Here is a 20,061-nt window from a genome sequence, read left to right on the forward strand (position 1 = left end):
TTATTTTTCTAATGTTATGGAATCAGTATTTAAAATGTGTTTACCTATTACTAAGAAATCTGATATCAGGCAAAATGAAATCTTCCTGAATTATTTTTCCATCTTTCATACAAAAGTAAAACCTTTTCGGTTTGCTCACATAGCAGAGAAATGAAATCTCTTTTAACAGGCTGGCAGTGTTTACCCATACTGTTAGCAAATGGTGATCCTGCTGGAAAATATTCAGTGAAATATGCTGACTCATTCTTGTAAATGATTCATTACCATACATACATATAATGGAGATTAGAGTGGTACTCTACAAAGAAAGGAGGTTTAGCGTATGGCCTAAACCAGGGATTGATAACCTTTCAGAAGTGGCATGCCAAGATTTAACTTATTCATTTCTATTTACGGATCTGTGTGTTGGGGGAAAGATGGGGGGCAGGGGTAGGTTGGATACAGAGACCATATTTTCTGAACCAGCTGCAGCTAGGGAGAACTATTTAATTTAAATTATTAAACAGATTACGTGTTTCAAATTTCTCATGTTAATCATACTTCATTTAAAATAAAGTAAAATATTAATTTATGTCCAACACAAAAGGTTTCAATGTTTTCTTTATTTATGGCAGGTATGGGGAACCGTTTTTGGGTTGGGGGCCATTGACCCACAGAAATCAATTGGGGACCGCACAAGTGAGAAGCAAAAAACCTCCTCAAAACCCCACAACCCTCACTGATGTGTCCCCCAACTGAGACACTTCACTCCTTTTGTGCTACCACAGGGTGAAGGTGAGGGACAGGGAGAACTGAGGTTCAGGGCTTCCCATAGGCCAGATTTACTTTTCTGGAGTTCCGGAGTTAGCGGATTTTATGGACCCTCTTAGTCTCTGGGGTGGAGACAAAAATGAGGGGTTCAGTGTGCGGGACTGGGCTGCCAGTGTGTGGGATAAGAATGGGTGCAGAAGGGGGAGAGATTGCAAGGTCTGGGTGGGAGGTAGGGCACAGAAGCAGGCTGGGCATAGTGTGTCTGGCTGGGAGAGGGAGAAGGAGCAAGGGAGGATGAAGTGTGTAGCCAGGAGGAAGGGTGCAGGAGCAACGGTAGATGCTGGAGTGCAGGGAGGGGAAGTGTCTGGCTGGGGGGAGATACAGGAGCAAGTGAGGGTGTAGGAACAGGCTGGGGGTAGGGTATATGTCCAGGAGGGAGTGTATCTATCCAGGAAGGAGGGTGCAGAAGCAAGGGAGCATGTTGGAGCAAACTGGGGATGCAGAGTCTTGGCAGGGGGAGAGGAGTGAGTGAGGAGGATTGAGGTGTGGGGGTCTGGGCATGAGAGGGGATGCTTACTTGGCTTCACGCCCCTTTGCAGTGGGAAAAGCCTCCAGACAGCCTGCTGCCATTCCCCCAGAGAGGTGGGAAGGAGGAACGAGCTCAGCTCCCCCACTTCCAGATCCCGATGCAGCAGGGGGGATGAAGAAACCCCAACCTTCTCCACCAGACTTGGCTTGCTGCTGCTCCCCCCGCGGGGTGGGGAGGGGCGGGGCGGAGGGAGAGAGAGCGGCAGCGCACAGAGTGCACCTGCCAAGCCCAAACATGCCCTGCCATGCACCAGCCAAGCCCTGCCCCACAACATCCCAGTCAGTCTCAGCATGGCCCCTAAAAGGGCTGAAGTGACAGCTCCAAGGCATGGAGGTTTGGGAGCACCTCCGCCAAGTTTTACCTTGGATCCACCCAGCCCACCCCAGCAGTGGCAGTGGCAGCTGCTGTACCAACAAGCAGCCTGGAGGAGGAGGAGGCAGCATGTCTGGACCGGGGGCCCCACGAGACAGTAGTCCTATGAGGGAATGGAGGGGGCCACACAGCACACGGTGATGGTGCAGTGGGTGGCAGAGTGGTCTGGAAAATGCGTGCCACCAGACATCAACCCAGCTGCCCACCAGCAAAGCTCCAATGGAGCCACCTATGGGCTCTGCAGTGGGGAGAGGGGGATAGCAAAGGCCACTGCACTGCGCAAGGAGCAATGCCAGTTAAAATCGGGACAGTCTTGTATGGTCGGCGTACGGATCCATACGGGGAGGCTCACATGCCAGGGAAAATTGGCTCGCATGTTACTTATGGCACATGTGCCAGAGGTTGCCAACCCTTGGCCTACATAGTCTTTGGGGAGGAACTTGGGCTGGCTTTTGTATTTGATTCGTGAAAAAAATTGAACCCCAGAAAGTGTTTTTTTTTTTACATGGTCCAACTTGCGTGAATGTTTGATACAGAGTGGGAAAATGTCTGGCTCACAATTCCATCTTCCTCTTTTATTTTGTGTAAGACCCAGAGACACGAAGGCACACGAATAACTTTGTTCATGATTGTATGAATATAATGGGATTCACCAGGACTATTCACAAGGAAAGTTAGTTATGTGCATAAGTATATCTAGGGTTGGGCCTTACATGTCTTGTTGAATGATTTTTTGAGGTGCTGGGCATGCATGCCTCCCAATAAAGTCAATAGGAGATGTCAATGCACAGCACCCCTAAAAATCAGGCCCCTAATTCCTTGAAATATCTGAAATTTCTGAAAGTGAAGAAAAATACAATTATGGAAAGCAAATTTGGACAGCAGTAAAACTAGCAGGATACTACGGCTTACAAAATAGAAGTCTACTAAACTAATAATAGCGCACACAGCTAAGTTTAATAGGACAAAATAAGCAATTTAAAGTTCAAGATGAGTAGGGTCAGGCCCTCCAATGGAGGGTGGTAGGGGACAAAGGGGTAAATTTCCCTGGAGCCCAGCATTTCAAAGGGGCATAGAGTTCCCCAGCAATCCAGAGAGACCTGGAGCTCTCTGCTGCTGCTGAAGTAGCTGGAATCCTGGGCCCCCTCTGAATTGTTGCTGGGGTGCTGCTCTGCGCAGCAATGCGGGGGGTGAGGCTGTGATCTTGGTGGCATTAAGAGCTGACTGCCCTTGGTCCACCCCTTCCTCCCTTGCCCCCACCTGTTCTGGGGTGCATAGCCAGTTTTCCCCACACCTTGCCCCAGGGCCTAAGGTGGGTCTCAGCCCTGTTGAGTAGGGTCTTTTGAAGCTAAGGCCATGAAAATGCCTCCCTGGCCCCAGAACAATCTTAGAAGCTGCATTACTTTCTAGTTAGTTCTTGAAATCCTACATAGCTGAGAGCACAACACCCAAGAGATAAGATATAAACAGAACACTTCTCTTTGGAGCAAAGTCAAAATTTCACCTTGTTAAGAATACTGTGGAATCTGCACTGCATGTGATAATAAAAACATTTCACCTGGTATTACCTGCGCAATGTAGAAAAGATATGCAGAGGGGATTTCACCTTTTTGTCAGACACTTTCTTGTTGTGCGTACAATTTGATTTTTCTTTGCTATTTTTCCACTGCTGTGTAACAAATGTCTGCATGATTCTGTGAAGGAGGTAAAAACAAACATAAGCCAACTCACAGTAATTTTAAAGCTAACACTTGCGTATTTATCACTTAAACGTGATGGCCTCATTCTAAATATAGAACTAGAGATTCATGTGGGTGGATTGAGACCAGTATTTGACTCTTTAAAAAAAAAAGTTCATCATCTGATGAAGTGGGTTTTGCCCATGAAAGCTCCTGATACCTATATATTGTTGTTAGTCTCTAAGGTGCCACAGGACTACTTGTTGTTTTTAAAATTACAGTCTAACATGGCTACCCCTCAGACATTTTTTAAAAAGAGTATTATTGCTATAAACTAGTGAACATCTCACTTATATCAAATATGAAAAATGTGTAAATGTTTTTGTCATAGAGATGCAGAAACTGTGAAAGTGTTAATGTTTGAGATGTATTGGTGGTACAGTTAAAGTGGATGGTAGTGTTGGCTTAACTGGCTATTTCACTGATTTTCCAAAAAGAGTTACCTGTTCTTGAGATGTATTGCTCATGTCCATTCCATGGTAGGTGTGTGTGCTCGCCACATGCACCAGTGCTGGCTTTTCCTCAGTAGTATCCATAGAGAATTGGCTCTGGCACCCCTTGAAGTGGGTGACATATGGTGCAGTATGAGGGGCACCATTGGCTCTCTTGACCGTAGTTGCTCCTTGCCAGGACTTTGACAATGGAGAAGGAGGGTGGTTCATGGAATGGACATGAGCAACACACACATTTCAAAGAATACCCATTATAGAACAGATAACTGTCTTTTCTTCTTGCAGTGCTTGTTCATAACCATTCCACGTTAGGTGATTCCCAAGCAGTAATAATGGAGGCAGGTAGAAGTTCATGGATGTGACGCTTGTAATACAGCTTTGCTGAAACCAACATTGCCTCTGGCTTGCTCGGTGCTGGCATAATGTTCAGTGAAAAGACAGTTAGCTGCTTCCACAACTGGTGTTCTTCAAGATGTCCATTCAACATAGGTATGTGTGCTCACCACATGCACTGGTGCTGGAAAATTTTTCCTTAGTAGTACCTATGAGGGCCTGGGTCTCAGCACCCCCTGGAGTGGTACACACATGCTGCGCTATATAGGGCGCTCCCAGTCCTTTCCTGCATCATTTTTTTTTGCTGAGAGACTCCGATGGAAGGTGGGAGATTGAATTGATGCTCAGCCTTTGGGCAGCCACATCATGAGATTGAACAGCTGAATGTCTGGTGGAAGGAGACAACTGTGGTCCTGGGACAGAAGGTCATGGCAGCATGGCTATGGGCACAGAGCCTGCTGCAAGTGACTCGCGAAGGAGCCGAACCTGTTGGTGTGGGTGTGATTGGGGGGCTGGAATGCATTCAAAAGACTATCCTGTAGGCCCATATTTGAGCAAATAGTGGGATACTGTGTTGCCTTGTGTCACAAATAGGCCCACTTGAGGAGAAACCCAGACCCACAAGAGCAACCTCCAGATTGAGAGGTGAGATAAGAATTCTCTGCTCAGACAGTCTGGCTGTGTCTACATTGGCATCCCTTTCCGGAAAAGGGATGCTAATGAGACACATCGCAATTGCAAATCCGTGGGGGATTTAAATATCTCCCACGGCATTTGCATTTACATGGTTGCTACTTTTTTCCGGCTTGGGGATAAGCCGGAGAAAAGCACCAGTCTAGACGTGATTCTCCGGAAAATAAGCCCTTTTCCGGAGGATCTCTTATTCCTATTTGAAAGTAGAATCACTTGAAAGTAGGAATAAGAGATCCTCCAGAAAAGGGCTTATTTTCCGGAGAATCACGTCTAGACTGGTGCTTTTCTCTGGCTTATCCCCAAGCCGGAAAAAAGCGGCAGCCATGTAAATGCAAATGCCGCAGGGGATATTTAAATCCCCCGCGGATTTGCAATTGCGATGTGTCTCATTAGCATCCCTTTTCCGGAAAGGGATGCCAATGTAGACACAGCCTCTGTGATTAACTTGTGCTCTCCTGGAAGGTGGGGTGCCTTCAGCAAGATATGGTGGAGGACACAGAAATCACAGTCAGATTGCTTCCTCACAGAGTGATGTGGAGTGGTTCCTTCCTGCCTGCTGATATAGAAAGAACTTGGCTGCCTCGTTGTCCGTGAGCACACGGACCACTCAGCACTGCAAGTGAGGCAAGAACACTTCACGTGCGTTTCTGACCACACTGAGCTCTATGATGTTTATGTGGAGGGCTGTCTCATTCTGGGACCACTGGCCCTGAGGAAAACTTCCTACCCCAGGGCTGAGATGTTGAAAACTAGTTCCACTGAATGTTGGGATTGCCTGAACAAGGGCAACTGTAAGGAGATTGTGTATTTCTGTCCACTGCTGCAGAAAATGGAGGATGTGCAGTGTTATTGTGACTGTGCAGTCAAGGGGGTGCAGCACTGGGGAGTACACCAATGCCAGCCAAACTGGAGTGGGTGCATCTTGAGCCTGGCTAAAGGCGCCACCTAAGTGCAAGATGCCATATGGTTGAGGATGTGCAGACATGTCCTTGTTATCATCAGGGGGCAAGGGACAGTTGGCAAAGTGCCCTGATTCGGTCTTGGGGAGGGATGCCATGGCTGCAGTAGAGTCAAGTACCATGTCTATAAATTCAATTCTCTGCACTGGAACTAGCAACATTTTTTGTCATTTACCAGAAGCCTGAGATGATGACATGTATTGCCTACACACTTCCCAAAAGAAATACTTTTGTTATTTCTATTCCAAAATGTATGACCATACCCAACAATGCACCAAAAGGTGCAGTTTCTTCGAATCCTTGTGTTTGAGAGTAGCCTCCAGCTGGCCTTGCCCCCTGGTGATAACTACACAGACCACTAAGGAGAGACCACTAAGGAGTTTGAGATAGTTCTGCTGTCTGACAATGTACTATCCAGGCGTTCCTCAGCAAAGTAGTGATACTGTGTACCAAGTCCGAGCATGTCTACTTCAGTGTTGCTGTAAGTGCCAACTCCATGGCTGTGTCTACATTGGCACCCTTTTCCGGAAAAGGGATGCTAATGAGACACTTTGGAATTGCAAATGCCGCGGGGGATTTAAATATCCCCCGCGGCATTTGCATGAACATGGCTGACGCTTTTTTCCGGCTCGGGGTTTTGCCGGAGAAAGGGCCAGTCTAGACGGCGCTCGAAAGTAGGAATAAGGGATCTTCCGGAAAAGGGTTTATTTTCTGTAAGATCCCATCTAGACTAGCGCTTTTGTCCGGCAAAACCCCGAGCTGGAAAAAAGCGGCAGCCATGTTCATTCAAATGTCGCGGGGGATATTTAAATCCCCCGTGGCATTTGCAATTCCAAAGTGAAATTTGAAAATGGGAGAAAAAACGTTGTAACTGAACAAGAAGTTAAGGAGCTATTTGGCCCAACGAGAGCTACAACCCATCTGTTAAATGTGTCTTGACACAATGCAAGAACTAACATAAGATGGTTATCACAATAAGGCATTAAGCAAGATTATATTACAATTCTTCCAGAACTTACTTTTTTAGCTGATGTCCCAACCCAAATCTTTCTTTCGTAGAGATCTGAAATACATCCACGGTGGGCACTGCAGAAAATGTGACATTGGTGATATACATACGTAATCACAAACTGCCATGCTAAAACAGACTATCACAGAGATATATTCATTGTATTAGTGATTTGATGTTTAAAGGAAATATTCCTTTCTGATTTATACTTGGAAACTAGAATGAGCGCAGTACTGTTGCCTGAGCCAGTATGGAATCTGAACGACTAAGTAAGAACCAGCCAGCCAACCTCCTCAGTACCATTTCAGAGTATTGGCCTCCCTGTTCAGCAACCCATCTCTAGCCATGGCTATCATTTCCAAAAGTAAACTGTCCCTGTCTTAAAACTCTTCTTGTAGGGAGCCTTACCCTACTTCACCTTCAAAAGACTTAGGGCACATCTACAGTAGGAAATTATTTCCAAATAACTTATTTTGAAATAACTCATGAAATAACTATTTCAAAATAGAATGTTCACACTACAGGGAAGCCTCAAAATTAGTCCCAGGCAGGGTTCCTTAGTGTGGGCACATTACCTCGACTTAGAGCCATAGGAAGCACTGGAGAGTAATTGCTTGGAATGACTGGGGAGTTATTTTGAAATAGCAGCAATGGAGTGTCCACACTACTGCCATTTCAAAATACCTATTTTGAAATAAGTGTAGTTCCTCCTGGAAAGCAGGATTTATTATTTTGAAATAACCGGCCCCTTATTTCGAAATAATGAGCTTAGAAGTATGGATGCTCCACTTCTTATTTCAAAATAAGGGGAGTTATTGTCAGGGCTTACTGACTTACTTACTCATTTAATCTCTTTTTGGTGGGGAAATGAAGGTTCCACTACTTGAGGGGGGAGGAAGGGGCAGGCCGAGAGCCCTTGAACCAACCAGTAAACCCTATATATGATTAAGGGTGTCATTTTGAGCACGCAAGGGCAGCAACAGCCATGAGGGAAAAGTGCTGGTGAGCTCCCTTCACCAGCCAGATATGAGAAGAATGAATGGATGTAAGCATTTTCCCCTCACTCCCTTAGCGTCCAGGGACTGGGATAAAAAGCTAGCTTCATCCCAAAGCACATGGCTGCTGCCCCCCCACACACCCTAAATGGTACCCTTATATATGATGGAAACCACTTCAAGCCACAGAGTATGGAAGCACCTTCAGCACCCAGGCCTAAGGGACCAGTGATATAATTTAATATGGAAACTCCTTGGCTCTCATTCTTAATAATTCTAGTATTCCTCCTAGCCCAGATAAATGAATTATTGAAAAATATCCTTTTCTATTGTTGACCCTGAACAGTGCACCATATGGACACTATAACATCTATAGATAACAGATTCAAAATGGAGTTTGTGGACTGAGGGACAATTCAAAATGGAACCTGAAAAGCTTTTGCCACCAAAATTATCATCTGCACACGGCACATGGCTGTGCACACTTTACCACGGTGCTGCACACAGTGTGAAAGTTTGCACCCAACTCTAGTTTTGAATCCAGCCCTACACCCTGCTTTGCACTAGAGACGCTTAGGGTTTTCCCGCCTCGAACTTTATAAAACCCAGAATCCTGAGGAGATCGGGTTGGCAGTTTTACTACACCATTGCGGAAGAAAGAGACCTCTAGTCAGAAGACCATCGTGAAGGCCCAGTCGAGCTGACAGACCTACCCATTCCATTCCTGCCACCCTCAGGGTGCTTCAACCCACACTGTGGTGATAGCCCAGTAATAGTGAGCCTCGGCTACCTGATTGTTCCCTACATCAGCGGGACTCACAGAGCATCAACATCGTTGGGCACCTGCTGTGGTGAAGACCCTCACGGAGCCTAGAACCACCCTGACATCACCCACAAACTGCACGTCCGCCCATGGTACTAGCAGCAGTAACATCTAACCAAGCGTCTCTCCAAACCCTCAAGGACGCCTCAGTGTTCCTCCCCTGACAGCTGCCTTAAGCTAAAGGGTAGAAGATCCTGACCATCAAAGCTGATCCTGACCATCAAACTCTGACGGACTAAGTATACCATTCTGCTTTCAGTCATCTTTCCTATATTCTTTTATTTCAGAGGGTGAGGGGCTGGGTTATCAGTTTGGTGTTGTGTTGTTGTTATTTGCCTGTTGTATTTCAATACATCTTTTATTTAAATTTAAATCTGATACGTGTCCGTGTTTATTCAGCGGGACTGGGGTGACAGATACAGTGGTTTCCAGGCCAGACATCCTTCTTGGGACAAAGGCATTTTAACATCTAATCAGAGCAGGCCCCATTAAATTTCATTTACTAGTGCACCTTTGCTGGTAACACTATCCATAAACTATACTCTATTGAATGAATTTTGTTTTGGTATTTAAAATGTGGCAAAATAATATGCAACTGAAAATATGATCTTATAATGACATATGTTGGGCAACTTTACAAATATACATATATTTATTTTTCCATAAATTCCTAAAACAGGAGCCTATTGATATAAAAAATGGAAAAGAGCACATAGGTAGTACTGGCTAAGTACTAAATATGAACAGAAGTTTTAAGACACTTGTATTCTGTATAACACATCTGAAACAGCAGCCAGACATTTTACCTCCCCTTGAGCATATGGTACATCTGTTTCTTCCATAAGTGAATGGCAGACACAAAAGAAAAAAAATATATATACCAGAAGGTAATAATTTATTACTCAGAACAGTGTTTCATGTGGAAAGGGTGAGGCAAGAAAGAGAGAAAGTCCTTCTTATATTAATGTGAGATTGATCTCATCGTTCTTTTTTACTGAAAATCTCTGGCAGAAATAGCAACTGCAATATACTTGTAAGATCAATAATGACAAAGCACTTGTCTCTTGCCCTGATCCTGCAATTGACTACATATAGGCTTAAGGGAGCTTCTGCACAAAGTTAGGTGTGGGATTGGAGCCTATAATCCTTGTTTTAACCTTGCCAGCAGTGCAGAAGTTTTATTGTCACTTATAGTGTTGCTAGAGGATAACCAGGGATACGGATTGGAGTGTTCACCCTCCATTGCTGAGTGTATTAGAACTTTGATTTTGTATTGGAGTTGGCTAGCACAATAATGAATATTAACATAAAATTACAATAGCTATTTGCAATAAATAGATGCATATTTATAACAACTATTAAAACAGTAAGATGTAGTGAAACAAGACACTAACTCAACCACGTAAGTAAAATTCTGATACAATTAATGAAACACAGCTTGCAGAAAGTAGTTGCAAGAATCCCTAAGAATTGGCTTAGTGCATTATTTTTTTCCAGATAACTCACTGGGAAAATATCTTTATTGTTCAAGGGCAGAATTCTCCAACTATGTCTAGACTGCAGAGCTTTTCCGGGATACCAGACTATCCTGGAAAAGTTCTGCCATGTCCAAGGAACACATCTGCTTTTCTGGAAGAAAAAAAAAAGTTGAAAAAGCGGATATGTTTGTCAGCATCACTGTAAACCTCGTTTTACAGGGAAGAAGGGATGTTCGAAAGAGGGTTTTTTGTCCAAAATTTGGCCCTGTGTAGATGGGCCAAACTTCAGAAAAGCCTCTTTTGAAAGTAAATCGTAAAAAGATTGTTACTTTTCCTGATTTATTTTTGTAGTGTAGCACCTGTTCTTGTGATTGCACTCCTGATGTTTCAAACAAAATATCACTATTCATCATTTTTTGTCTAACTATTTTATTGAGAGCTAAGTTGTGGTGTCCTTGTACTGTCCTGGGGGAATGTATTTACATGTAACCTGTGTTTTTAACATTGCTAGTAGTCCTAGTGCTTTATATATGGCTGTGACTATTTTCTTCCACTATTTGATCTGAGGAAGTGGGTCTGGTCCACGAAAGCTCATCATCTAATAAACCATCTTGTTAGTCTTTAAAGTGCTACATAGTCCTGTATTTTGTTTTAGCTACACCAGACTAACACGGCTACATTTCTATCACTATGTTACTCATAGTATAACTCTTATTTACTTTGGTTCAGGTCTCAGGCCTTACACTAGGCCCATACTTCAGGTTCTTTCTTTTTCCTACATATATCTGCTACACTAAAGACACCATACACAGCACAGGAAAAATACAAATGTGACTAACCTGGACCATTTAAGTACTGTGTAAGTGAACAGTGCAATCGCACTATTATAGGCTCTGTGCGGATTACATCCCAAGCCACAGCAATCTCTTCCTGATCCAAGAAAAATAGAAAAAAAAACCATTAGCCATAATCAGGAACTGTTTATATTTTGTCAATCAACCCTTGTGAGGGTGAAACATTCAATGGAATATACTCATCTAAGATATTATTTTCATCTGTTTATGCATTCCTGAGCTCTGCTCCATCTACTAGGAGATACTATCTCAAGAGGAGAGAAAAAAGAGTGAGCAGGGTGGGAAATACAACTGGTGTCACATTAGAGGGATACAAGAAACCAGATAGCATATTCCCCATTGCTCTGAGACTAAAGAATTCCATCACAGAAGAGTCAGATATTCATGAGGGTTCAGAGGAAGACAGAACCATCCTGTGTACCACATTTACCCAGGGAAATGATTTCAGTACAGATGCTAATGATGTTCCTAGAAGCATTAACCCAAACATCTACACTAGCGATTTCATCACTGGACCCAAACTACATCAGCCACCAAATCAGAGGCTCATTTAACTGCACATCCACTAATGTGATCTATGCCATCAAATGCCAGCAACACCCCACTGCAATGTATATTAGCCAGACTGGACAGTCTCTATGGGAAAGAACTAATGGACACAAATCAGATATCTGAAAAGGCATTACACAAAAACCTGTTGGAGAACACTTTAATTTGCCTGGACACTCATTAATGGATCTCCAAATTACCATTTTGTTTCAGGCCAATTCCACAAGCCAAATATACAGAGAAGGGTTGGAACTTAACTTCAGTCACAAGTTTAATTCTTATGCAAATGGTATGAACAGGAACATTAGCTGGCTCCCATGCTACCTTCCACATCCTAATGACTTAAACAACCAAACAAATAATGGAGGTGCTCATTGTTCTTATCAACCCCTTGTAACTGTTTGAACCATCTACTCACTCTCTCTTTTTTCTCCCCTCTTTTTTTTTCTTTTTTCCCCTCCTCCCCCCTTTCCTTATTTATTCTTGGATCTGGACTTCTAATACTCCAAGAATAAATAAGGAAAGGGGGGAGGAGGGGGAAAAAGAGAAAAAAGGAGGGGAGGAAAAAGAGAGAGTGAGTAGATGGTTCAAACAGTTACAAGGGGTTGATAAGAACAATTAGCACCTCCATTATTTGTTTGGTTGTTTAAGTCATTAGGATGTGGAAGGTAGTGTGGGAGCCAGTTAATATATATATGATTACTTACATCAAGAAAGCTAACATCTATATGCAGATCAATGTCTACATCATCAATGGCTCCATATTCCCTGAAAGCAAAAAAAAAATATATTACTTTCCAGCTACTGTTCAGCCACAGAGCATCATGGTAAGCTTTTATTAAGAATAAAATCAGTAATGGATATAAAAGTTCATATAACTGGGTTAGGCCAACTTTTTCATAGTGAGTAATTTTTTGCTGTACTGAAAGGGATCAACTATCAGCATCTGCAAATAATATTCCAAGACTTCAATAACACAGAATCACATTTGAGAGACTGCACAGTTTAAAGGAATTGTAATGGGATACTTTGTAATGGAGAACACTGGGTATAGCACAGCTATATAGCTCAGATTCTCTGTGGTACTACTATACTGAAGAGGGATGCAAAAATCAAGCCAAAGTTTGGAGAGCAGGGAGGGAGAAATCACAATCCTGCTCTAGGAAACACTAAGAACTAGTTGGGAACGTTCTAATATACAAACAATATCTACAAACTATGGTGACTAGAAACATAAATAAAAATTAAGATGAAGATGCCAGGTATGGCTGTGATGAACCTCCTCCCTCCTCCCCCCAAACAAACAAACCTTGAGTGTCTGTCTAGTGTTTTAGAGAAACTGTTAAAGAATAACTGAACTTCAAAGTCTACCCCATAATGTTGTCAAGATCAGTGTTAGTTTGTATTATCTGCCACATGAAGTTAGTACTGGACTCCCCAATGTGGAATGTTAACTCACGCATATGAGTATTTTAAAGTGCCTGAACTTTCACATTTAATATGGGACTGGCTTGCTTGTGCTGGTTCTTCTTTTGTATTTGCCTCTCATGTTTTTCCTCTTTTCAGTGATTTTTCCTCAGAGTATCAAACACTTAAAAAATACAGGCTAGAACAATTAACTTTCATTTACATTAGACAGAAAATTTGTGCCATGTTCTAAATTATTGAAGCGGATATCATTTTAGAGCAGCATCAGCTGTGATATTTCCTGAAACAGCCCCTCTTCAAACCATAACTGACCAGTGCTTGCTATCACACATAAATGGAATAGATTTCTTTTTGACAATGCTTACAGGTGGTAAGAAAGTCCCTCCCCCCACTCCAGTCTATTAAAATTAACAGTGGCCCAAAACTGCAATAATTAAACTGAAAATTTAACTAACATTTGAAAATATTTTGTCAATATACTTCCAACCTAATGCTGCAGACTGACCTTATAGGCAAGGGAAGGAACCAGCTCATAGAGCAAATGCCCAACTTCCCAACAGCTTCGTCTAAGCCTGTATTGACACAAATGTTGATTCTACAATGAACTTGATGAAAGCAGAGCTTTATGAAGTTGGATCTGTATTGGTATCATGGAACTCACTACTGGAAAGAGGCCTAAAGTTAAGGTGTCTCAATACTGTGTGTGCCACGTAGCTAAGCTCTCTAACATGTAGTAAAATGCAAACAGCACAAAAGTTCTCACATTTTTTATTATATTGATTAAAGAACAAAAGGCCAAATCCTGAAAATCTGAGCAATTATTTATGCAAGCAAGACCATGGAATTGACTGAGACTATTAAAGTTCTAATATTACTCAAGAAAGTGAGTGTTCAAGGACTGGGCCTTAGAGCAAAATCCCAACATTAAATAAAAATATAGGTGAAACAGCAAAACATCCATAGGCAGAGTAAAATAAGAGGGTATAATAAAGGGTACAACCAACGGATTTTAATGCTCTCAAATTCTCACCCCCTTCATAAGGGATTTTAGGGCTTTCCCACCTAATAAAATGCCAGAGCTGGGAAATACTTCTCCTACTGCAATCTACAATGAGGCTGGAGCAGGTGTCATCCCATTGTACAGATGTAATAGTGCAGCTCTTGAGAGTTTTCAAACAAACTTTCAGGAGGCTAGTCCCTTAATTATCAATTTGAATGGACTCTGAATGGTTTGGTTCATGTGACAAATAAACAATGTGTGAAGGGTTTGCTTCTTTCGAGCATACAAAGCTCAGTGATGAGGATCCCACAATATACCACACTTCTGGCTTTAGCAGGCTATCCAGAGCAGAACTAGTATACATCTATCTACCAATATCGGAAAGCTCCTCCAAACAGCTGTGTACATAAATTCTCATTAAGTGGGTGCTCCCAATGTCACTGTCAATTGGAATTGGTGCAGTCAGAACTAGAGGAGAGAATGAACCTGAATGCCTAATATTGCATTTTGCAGTTGCCAAAGATTTATTATGGGCATTCTCCACTGCTGAAGAGCATAAGAGGCTCAAAAGTATTCCACATCCCAGAAGCAACAACAGATGCCAAATTCTAATGAATTGATCCCTAAGAGATGGCATAGCCCACAACGTAGCAGATTATTCAATAAATTAAATGCATTAACATTTTTAAAAGGTTATATGCATTGTTGTAATGTAAAGTGCCCAGGGGAACATATTACAAAGGTATGCAGAGTTTTACACAGTGCAGCAGTTAACAGTCTCTCAACTAAATGATTATCTCATTCATTTCTTAAGTCATGTACAACCGCTTGGATTTGAATTTCCAATGTCCTTTAAATCTAATGAATTTCCACTTAACTTCAAACGGCATATGATGAAGACTTTTTTCTTTTAAGAACATCATCCAAAGAATTAAATATATGCAATTAAAATGTACACTTGAAAAATTAAATGGGAACATTATTCAGCAGCACTACATAACTTAGTTTAAACAATATCCCTTTCCTTAGGATAAAATAATAAACATTTTATAGATTAATTAAAATTGTTATACGGACTATATGTAAAATGATCATACAGTCCAGTGTCGTTTTTTATTTCTTGTCTCAGCTTATCAGGGTTACATTTGCCCCATCACCATGCAATCAAATTTGTTAAACCTTGCCTACTGGTTGAAATAACAATAATAATGATAATAACTTCTACTACATTTTGGCCTACATGACAGAGCAACACATATTTAAGTTAAATTATGATTAACAGTAATTTTAATCAAAATACAACAGCCAAATCATGTCCCCATTAAAATTAAAAACAGTGCTCTCATTAACTTTAATGTTTGCAAGATTATGCCTTAAGAAATTGTTCTGAGCATAGGCAGCTGTATTATTAGCAAGCTCAACAACACTAAAAAGCAAAGCTCAGAATCATCACTGCTAGCTTATGATTCTCACTCTCTTTCCTTTAGTTGATATAAATGTTCCCTCTAAGAAATTGGCAGGTTATGACCATTTGAATAGTTTGTGATGAAGACCTTCTGTAGAGGACTATCTGCAATGTGTCAAAGATATCAGAATACAGCTAACTAGCTTCCATTCCCTAAACTCATGCTTCTGATGCTGATTACCAATTTTCTGTCCCTTTTCCAGACACAGATCTGACAAGAATTTTACCCAATAAAAGGATGTACCTGAGAGATACTGCATTAGGCCCATAGATCTCTCTCACTGCTATCAAATCAGCTTCCAGTTGTGGGTGCTTGTGAAGCTCTCCATCATAGTTCACCTGCAGAAAAAATGTAATATGATGGGTATTTTTTTTTTTACTAGTAACAACATTTTCATAGTATTCTAATTGCAAATATGCAGGTGTTACTCAAGTTGTTTTGTAAGCGTCTTCTGGTCTTTTCTGTTCCATTGTATGCCTCCATGTTCCATTGACGGTAAGTTTGCCATAACACTGTACTAAAACACAAGTTGCTACTAAGTCCATATTGAAAAAGGAAAGAAAAAATTGACAAAAAAGCATTTTTATCAAAAAAGTGAAGGTTTCATTTTAAATATTTCCTTTTCTAAAGCCAGTTTGCTGGGGAGTTATTTAGCATATTAACATTTGACAGATTTTATTTTTGTCTGCAATAGGAGAGGAAGAAATTTGCAAAATGTGTGTAAACTGGAAAAATTCACACAAAGTTCAAAAACTGGCAGAGCCTCCTCACTGTCCTCCTTCAAACGGCATGATGCCCACAAAAAACTGTTAGATTTCTGGCATGCTGAGACTTCTTTAATGTACTAACCAGTGTTGTCTCATTGTTTCCTTATACTCCCCCTTCCAACCTTCATTATCTGTTTACTCTTGTTTTATGTGTAGATTGTAAATCCTTAGTTGTTTACATAGGGTTTTTAGCACAAGGAGGTCTTGGTCTCTGACTAAGGTTCCTAAGCACCGCAGTAATACAAATAGCAGCAGTAGTAGTTATAAACTACTACATATTCCTTATGGAAAAGTCCTATCATATTTCATAGGGATGGATTTATGGGGTTCTATGGAAACTACCCAAAAATACAGGGTGAAATCCTGGCCTCACTGAAGTCCTCCTTTCTTCCTAGATTTGTATAACTCTACTTGTTAATACGTCTCCAATTGAAAACCACTTCATTTTAAAAACAAAAAAGATAAAAATCACGAGACAAGGAAATCAAATCACCTAAAAATGATTAATTAGGGATAATGTTCAAAAGCACTTAAGTAACTTAGAACTCAATGGAACTCAGACTCAGAAATCACTTTGTTATTTTTACTGATAGCCTACAATACTATAAACTGTATAGAGAAAAGTGACATGACCCAGGATAATCTTCTTTCTTTATTATTCCTCTTGAAAACATGTGAATGATATACAGTAGTAGTAAATGTATGAATGATATACAACAGTAGTAAATGTATCATTGCATACCTCCACCTCAAATGGAACAAAGAAACCATCAATGGAAGTTTAAGAACATAGAATAAAATTAGATTGTATGAACTCTAAACAGGGTGGATTTAAAAAAATCGATGATTTTTTAAAAATAAAAAAATATTATTACTTAAAATGGATTGTTTAATTATTAAAAAAAATACAATACCAAATTTTTCATTTAAAAAATAACAGTTACAATTAAATCTTATCACAAATATGCTACACCTACACTTACAGTCTCAAAAATGAATTAATGGTTCTAGTTTGTCCAGCCTAATAACCAGCTCTTGCTTCTTGAAAGTACTGTGTCTTCAATTTCTGCTTCTTAGCAGCCTAACATGTGCAAAGACAGACACCAGCTGGATAGGATTGTTTTTATTCTGTGCTTATGTGGTGATGGACCTGGGCCAAGCACAGCAAAATTAATTAAGACATTGTCTAAAGACAGAAAGCCAATATACAGGAAAGGACGGAGGTGGAATAAAAAGGTACAGTGGAGTATTGGAAAGAAACACAGCTTCCCATAATCTCCTACACTTTTGCCACAGAAAAAGTGTTATGGCTTTAAGGTGTAAAAGACACTCTTTCGGGAATATTTTGAAGAAATGTGTTCCCTGAGTAAAAAAGGAAAACATGTCAAGTGTAAGCCGTGTCAAAAGAAATTGGGGGCCTACCTGCAAGGATGAAACATAATAAAGAAAGCTGCTTATTGGGAGAAAATGATGTGGATGAAGATATGGATATGTCTGAAGAACAATGTGGATCAACTCTGCAATGCATCGCTCTTTAAGACTCTCTATACCTTTTAGTATAAGTGTGATTTAACAAGTAAATTCAGAGCTATTTTGGATGTTGCTGGAAAACCCCCCACAGTTGCTCACCTTTGTAACTGTTTGTCAAGATGTGTTGCTCATATCTATTCCAATTAGGTGGGTGCACACCACGTACACGGCTGTCAGAAAGTTTTTCCCTATCTACTACCTATCAGGTTGGTTGTGGATCCCTCTGCCGCCGGTGTGATGCTCTATATATAACCCTGCCAACCGAAGACTCCTCAGTTCCTCCTTGCCAGCTACTCTGACAGTGGGGGAAAAAAGGGTGAGTATGGACTAGATATAAGCAACACATAAGCAACATATATCAAAGGACAGTTACAAAGGCGAGTAACCGTTTTTTCTTGAGTACTTGCTCATGTATTCCAATTAGGTGATTCACAAGCCATTATCCTGAAGGACAGGGTCAAAGTCACAGTCTAGCTAACTCTAGAACCACAGTATTAAAAGCCTGTTGCAACATGCCATACTGCAATGTGAAGGTGTATACCAAAGACCAAGTTGCAGCTCTGCAGATTTTCTGGAGGGGTATATGAGTCAGGAATGTCCCCAAAGATGCCTCTGCTTGTGTGGAGTGTGCAGTGAGCAGTAGCGAAGGGATATTGGCCAGGTCATAAAAATGCACTCAGTGATCCATGATGAGATATGCTGCGACAAGACTGGTTGTCCCTTCACTCAATCAGCTAAAACTATGAGCAGTTACGATGGCTTATGAAAAGGCTTGTTCCTTTCGATGTAGAACACTGGTGCATCTCTCACATCAAGGGAGTGCAGGTGCTATTCCCATGCATTCTGATTAGGTTTAGGGTAGAACACAGGAAGAAAGATAACTTGCCCAGTGTAGAATCTGGAAACCACTTTCTGGGAAAAAGCCAGATGAGGGAGAAGCTTTATGGAAGACCGTGCTCAAAGGTTCTGAAGTTAGGGCATGAAGCTCAGAGACCCCCTTCCAGGACAGGTAGAGAAGTGACCACATAGCTAAAGGCTCAGATGGTGGACCCGTGAGGATAGAGAGGATGAGGTTGATGTCCCAAACAGGGGCAAGGAAACCTCCAAGGTGGAGGGTGGAGCCTGTCCAATCCCTTAAGGAAGCGCCTTAATAGGAGGCTCAAAAAAAGTGTGGCCTGCTTCAGCTGGGTTTAAGGCAGAGATAGCCATCACATTCATACAAAGGGAAGACGTCATTAGACTTGCTTCTTCAAAGATACCAGGTAGTCAAGCACCTCAGGAATGAAAGTAAAAAAAAAAAAAAAAAGGGGGTCCTAGTTGTGCTGCAGGCACCAGCATGAGAATTGTTTCCATTTTGCTAGGTACATGAGTTTGGTAAAAAGTTTCCAGCTCCAGAGGAGAACTTGCTGAACCTGTTCCAAGCAAGCCTGCTCAGTGGGGTTCAACCATAGAGACACCACATCACTAGGTGAAACGAGCATAGGTCCAAGTGAGGCAGAAACCTGTGGTCCTGCATGATGAAATCCAGCACTAGGGAAAGCATGATTGGTGGTTGTAACGAAAGCTGTAGGAGCATGGGGTACTAATACAGATGGCCCTAGGTGCGGGCATATCAGGATGATGTCTGTCCTGTCCCTGCAGAGCTTGAGGAGTACCTTGTGGACAAATCAGAATGGGCGAAAAGCATACAGCAGGCCAGTGTGCCACAAAACCAGGAATGCATACACTACTGACCCTGGTGGAGATTCCAGAATGAGCAGAAGCATTGGCACTTCTGGTTCTTCTGAGTTGTGAAGAGGTCTAACTAGAGAAACCTCCACCATTGGAAAATGTTGAGGAGAATGTCTGGTTGAAGTGACCACTCATGAGTGAAGAACCACCTACTGCAATGATCTGCCAGCTGGTTCTGAACTCCATGGAGGTAAGACATCTCCCAGTGAATGGAGTGTACTATGCACAAGGCACAAGTCCTACAAGTGAAGGGCTTTCTGGAAGAGTGGAGAGGAATGTGTGCCACCCTGTTTGTCCTTCAGGGTATCCTTTATCCGAGAGTGTTCTCTCAGGCTTCCTACTGTGTAGACAGCGCCAAAAACTGAAATAAGCTATTTCAACTGAAGCTATGCAACTGACATAGCTCAAGGTGTGTAGCTTATTTCGGCTTTAGCCCTGCTGTGTTGACATGCCCTTAGTTAATCCTTATTGCTTGTTTAATTTGTTAATCAGGTTTAGAATCTATCACCCAAGGATGCAGGACACAAAGCTTCAGTAAGAGAAA

At 41.7% G+C, this 20,061-nt stretch overlaps 1 protein-coding gene across 2 annotated transcripts in view; it reads right to left on the reverse strand.

The window, feature by feature from the left end:
• The window catches only part of PARP8 (poly(ADP-ribose) polymerase family member 8), a 223,060-nt gene that overhangs the window by 48,336 nt on the left and 154,663 nt on the right, over positions 1-20,061 (reverse strand). For both annotated transcript variants that reach the window (XM_075932482.2, XM_006139520.5), the window contains 5 exons: positions 15,733-15,827; positions 12,303-12,363; positions 11,032-11,122; positions 6,907-6,973; positions 3,280-3,405 (listed from right to left, as the gene is read on the reverse strand). In XM_075932482.2, the coding sequence (XP_075788597.1) occupies positions 3,280-3,405; positions 6,907-6,973; positions 11,032-11,122; positions 12,303-12,363; positions 15,733-15,827 (440 nt within the window). The remainder of the gene's footprint in view (positions 1-3,279; positions 3,406-6,906; positions 6,974-11,031; positions 11,123-12,302; positions 12,364-15,732; positions 15,828-20,061) is intronic.

The sequence above is a fragment of the Pelodiscus sinensis genome, chromosome 6, assembly GCF_052426305.1.
Source record: "Pelodiscus sinensis isolate ZL-2025 chromosome 6, ASM5242630v1, whole genome shotgun sequence".
NCBI classification, from domain to species: domain Eukaryota; kingdom Metazoa; phylum Chordata; order Testudines; family Trionychidae; genus Pelodiscus; species Pelodiscus sinensis.